Below are 4,442 nucleotides of genomic sequence, written 5' to 3' on the forward strand. Positions count from 1 at the left end.
GCATTCAAGACCCTTCTGGCCGGCTGGCCAGATGGAGCCTCCGTTTACAGGAGTACTACGTTACGGTCGTCTATAAATCGGGTCAGCAGCACCAGGACGCGGACTGTTTATCACGTGCGCCCGTGGAACCGGCTACGCAAGACATCCCCGAAGATTGCCTTGTTCTTTGTGCCATTAGCATCTCCCGCATGACGCAGCTTCAACGAGCAGATTCTGAGTTTGAATTCTCATGTACCTCGAGTGTTTCGTCGTGGACTACAGACCTTCATTCTGCGGCGTGGAGTCCTCTACAAGCGCAACTTTGACAGCAACAAAGAGACGTTTCTGCTTGTTGTGCCATCCCAGTTACGCTCCGAAATCTTAAGCGCTTGTCATGATGAACCATCCGGCGGCCACTTGGGGGTTAGTCGCACACTGCCAAAGATTCGGCTTAAGTTTTACTGGCCCAATTTACTCCCATTCGTGCGTAGATACGTAACAACGTGCCGGGATTGCCAACGGCGCAAATCTCCTCCTCTGAAGCCAGCCGGCTTTCTACAGCCCATAGCACCACCAAAGACCCCTTTTCAGCAAATTGGCATAGACCTCCTCGGCCCTTTTCCGAAGTCGACCAGAGGAAACCGGTGGATTGCTGTCGCGACAGATTATTTGACCCGATACGCTGAGACCACGTCACTTGCAAACGGTACTGCTGCTGAAGTCGCCGACTTCTTCGTCCACAACATCGTCCTGCGTCATGTCGCTCCTGCAGCTATCATTACTGACCATGGAGCTGCATTTACGGCCCGCTTCACTCAGGCTGTACTCAAGCTCACGCACACCAACCATAGACGTACAACAGCCTATCACCCGCAGACAAATGGCTTGGTAGAACGCCTCAACAGGACCTTGACCGACATGCTTTCCATGTATATTGATATCGAGCACAAGAAATGGGACGAAATTCTCCCATACGCAACATTCGCGTATAATACCGCGCAGCAAGAGACGACGCAGTCCACTCCGTTCGAATTAGTCATGAGTCGACAGGTTACCACCACCCTCGATGCTATGCTACCCGTGGACCCCCCTGACAGTGAGCGTGAACTTGTTGTCGACGTCGCCACCTATGTTCAGCGCGCGGAAGAAGCACGGCAACTGGCCAGACACGGCATTCACTGTCAGCAGCAGATCGATGCTGACCGCTACAACCTTGGACGCCGCTACGTTACCTACCACCCAGGCGACTATGTGTGGGTTTGGACGCCCGTTCATCGTCGCGGGCTGTCCGAAAAGTTACTGCGCCGCTACTTCGGCCTTTACCTTGTCCGCCGCCTCAGCGACGTAGCGTACGAAGTTGCGCCAGCCTCGCCAGCTCGTTCATCGCACAACGGCAAGCGCAGCGACGTTGTGCATGTGGTGCGAATGAAGCCGTACTACGAGCGACCCCCCGAGTGACTTTCCGGCTGCATGTAGTCATATTCCGTGACGTCAGACACGTGGTGTACCTCTTGAACACTTTTTCTCCCCGCTATTCGGTCTGAAGGTAACACCGCATCGGGGCGATGCTCCTGAAGAAGGGGCAGTGACACGAGGATTGGAAGTAGAAGAAGAAAGAGATCGCAGCCTCTAGAAGTGGACGACGCTGAAGTGTAGGTCCGTTTCTCTGGTGCCCTCGTTCAGCCGCTGCAGTTCTTTTTCAGTGTAACAACTGTTAAAACATTATATCGAGCAGCATGTGGTCTCTGGTCACTGGTCGTAGCCGAACCGCTGACCAACCGCTGTTGGTCAGTATTTTTGCCGTTTAAAGCCTGTAGCTATATTATTTATGGCCATTTTCATTTTTATTTATAGGCTGCGTGCGCAATTTAATAAGAAATATTAACTTCCGTCTGCACGACTTTGAGATACTCTGTGTGCAGCTATAAGTTTGCCGAAATCTGTAGATTCTCTTTTTAGTTATAGTATATACGTATATACTGTACCTGTATACAGGCAGAGCCCTATGGCTTTGGGTAAGAGCCGATTTCTCCAAAAAATGTCTTTTTTAGAGAACACACAAGGGTAAAGCAATCAGCTGCTCGTTAAGATATACGTATAACTATAAGAAATGGCATAAAGAATGTACGCTTAATTGCTTACTCCAGAGTAGTGTTCGTTCAACTGGCTTTTAACGTTGCATGATCATCACGTGGAATTATTTCGTGATGCGTTCAAACGTTTGCTTTTAAAAGCGAGAGGTCGAAACACAGATAGTGACCAAAAATTTATCCGACAACAGGTACTAACGTTTTCAATGCTTATGTCGCTCCGCTCCAGGGCTCTTTCTCCGTTATGTCAACTGAATATTCTTGCACTGTACAAGACAGGCATGTCTTGGATGCATGCCAAGTGCTGCGTACGAGTTTGGCGGTTTATGCGACGAAATAATACTCTAGTTACACGGCTGGCTTAACTGCGGTTATGCTTAACCGAGGTTACCGAGCTTAACCACTGTTAACGCGATCCGCGGTTTACTGCTTTTACACAGCGGCTAGAGGCGGCTGTTATTAGTCACTAGCGCCCTCTAGGGTAAAGCAATAAAAATGACGCGGCGATCGGCAAAATAGTCGCAGTTCACAAATGAGAGCAGCATTTTCGCCACGTTGCTTTTTAAACATGATTTCTTAAAACAAAATACACTTTACGGCATGCAGAAGACTCGTGTGAGATATTTTTCAGCCTACGCCTGCTTCGGTAGAAGGGCGGCAGGCTAAAACAGTTTGTAAACATTGGTGCCACTCTCGTTCTTTCTCGAAATCTCTCGTGGAATGCGCTCATTCATCCACAGCGTTGCCTGTACTCCCGACTGCTGCGGTGTTTTGTGTAGCATCGGCCGTGCACATACTGCTGCATGAGCAGTAATGGCTTTGACCATGCCAGTCGTCAATGAAAGCGGCGAAGATGAGGCATTCTGGACCTTCTTCATGTCCATGCAAGCAAGGCTTCAACAGCGGCGAATCCGGGAGCGCCAAGTTTTCGCTGAAGTGGAAAGACTTAATATGGAGGGAAGACGTGCAGAAAGGCGCCTTAAACAGCTCATGGTGATCACTGCGCGAATCGCTTTGCGTGACAGGTGCCTATGGGCTTATCCACGAGGTTCGTCATGGTGGGAAACAACCCAGCCTCACCTCTCGGAGGACGACTTTCGAGGACACTTCAGAATGAACAGACACACATTCAATTATGTGGTGAGCGTTTGTGACTGCATGAGGCATGTCGACACAAACATGCGCGATGCGATCCCTTTGGAGAAAAGGGTAGCCATCGGGATCTACAGGTTGGCGTCTTCTGCCGAGGACAGAACTGTGGCCAACGTATTCGGAGTTAGCCGTGCTTCGGTTAACATCATCTTTCGTGAGCTTTGCGCCGTTATAGTTCGTGTCCTCGAGTCGCGATTTGTGCGCTACCCACGACGGCACGAGTTGGAGGAGCACGTTAGGCAATTTGCAGCAGTGACCGGATTTCCCCAAGGTGTGGGAGCCTTAGATGGTTGCCACATTGAGGTGAGCCCACCCAAAAAACAAGCTGCGGATTACTATAATTACAAGGGTTGGTACTCTGTGATCCTTCTTGAAGTGGTGGACTATTCATATAAGTTTATTTATACAAAAGTTGGAACACCCGGAAAGAACCATGACTCTGATGTGTTCCTCAAGTTACGTCTCCCAAAGGTGCTGTCCAGTGACCTGTTCCAGCTGGGAAAAAGAACATTCAATGGAGTGTCAGTTTGCCCTGTAATAATAGCAGATCAGGCTTTCCCACTGCAAACCTATGTGATGAAGCCATTTCCGCAGCCAGGGCCAGCAGGTTCTCCGTCACAAGTTTTCAACTACCACCTGTCCAGTGCGAGACGGGTTGTTGAAAACGCATTTGGCCGTCTGAAGGCACGTTTCAGGATTTTATTGAAAGGCACGGAGAACAAACTTGTCAATGTGAGACTTATCATTCATGCGTGCTGCATAACATGTGTGAACAGCTCGGGGATCGGTGTGATTCAAGCTGGATTGAATGCATGCACTCTGCTGAGGTCAACAGGCCTCAGCCAGCATGCACAACTAGCCGGTATACACCAGGTGGTGCAGAGGTTCGAAATGTTTTAGCAAATTTCCTTGCTGGCAACTGAACAATACACCACCTGGATCGTGTCCATGAAGTCGCTTCAGTGGGCTGTGAGCCGAAGACTGTGCCCTGTTTTTCATTGTGTATTTTATTTTGAACTGAAGTTCCTAACGAGTTTGCTACATAAGTTGTTTTGAATTGCTAATATGATTGTGAGTACAGCTTTGTTGTGAAACCCTGTTCTTCTTTCACGCTTTATATTCGCCATTTAATCTGATTACTGCACTGTGATGTTCAAAGCAGAACATTATATCTCGTCCTGCCTTGTTGAAACACATGAAACTCATAAATATAGGTTCAGC

General features: G+C 48.9%; 1 protein-coding gene across 1 annotated transcript; it reads left to right on the forward strand.

The window, feature by feature from the left end:
* Nucleotides 1-2,882: 2,882 nt before the first annotated feature.
* LOC144134050 (uncharacterized) lies at nucleotides 2,883-4,121 on the forward strand. Its single transcript, XM_077667048.1, has one exon. It carries the CDS (start codon nucleotides 2,883-2,885, stop codon nucleotides 4,119-4,121), a length of 1,239 nt encoding a protein of 412 aa, XP_077523174.1.
* The last annotated feature ends 321 nt before the right edge of the window (nucleotides 4,122-4,442 follow it).

The sequence above is a fragment of the Amblyomma americanum genome, chromosome 5 (genome assembly GCF_052857255.1).
Source record: "Amblyomma americanum isolate KBUSLIRL-KWMA chromosome 5, ASM5285725v1, whole genome shotgun sequence".
Taxonomy (NCBI): domain Eukaryota; kingdom Metazoa; phylum Arthropoda; class Arachnida; order Ixodida; family Ixodidae; genus Amblyomma; species Amblyomma americanum.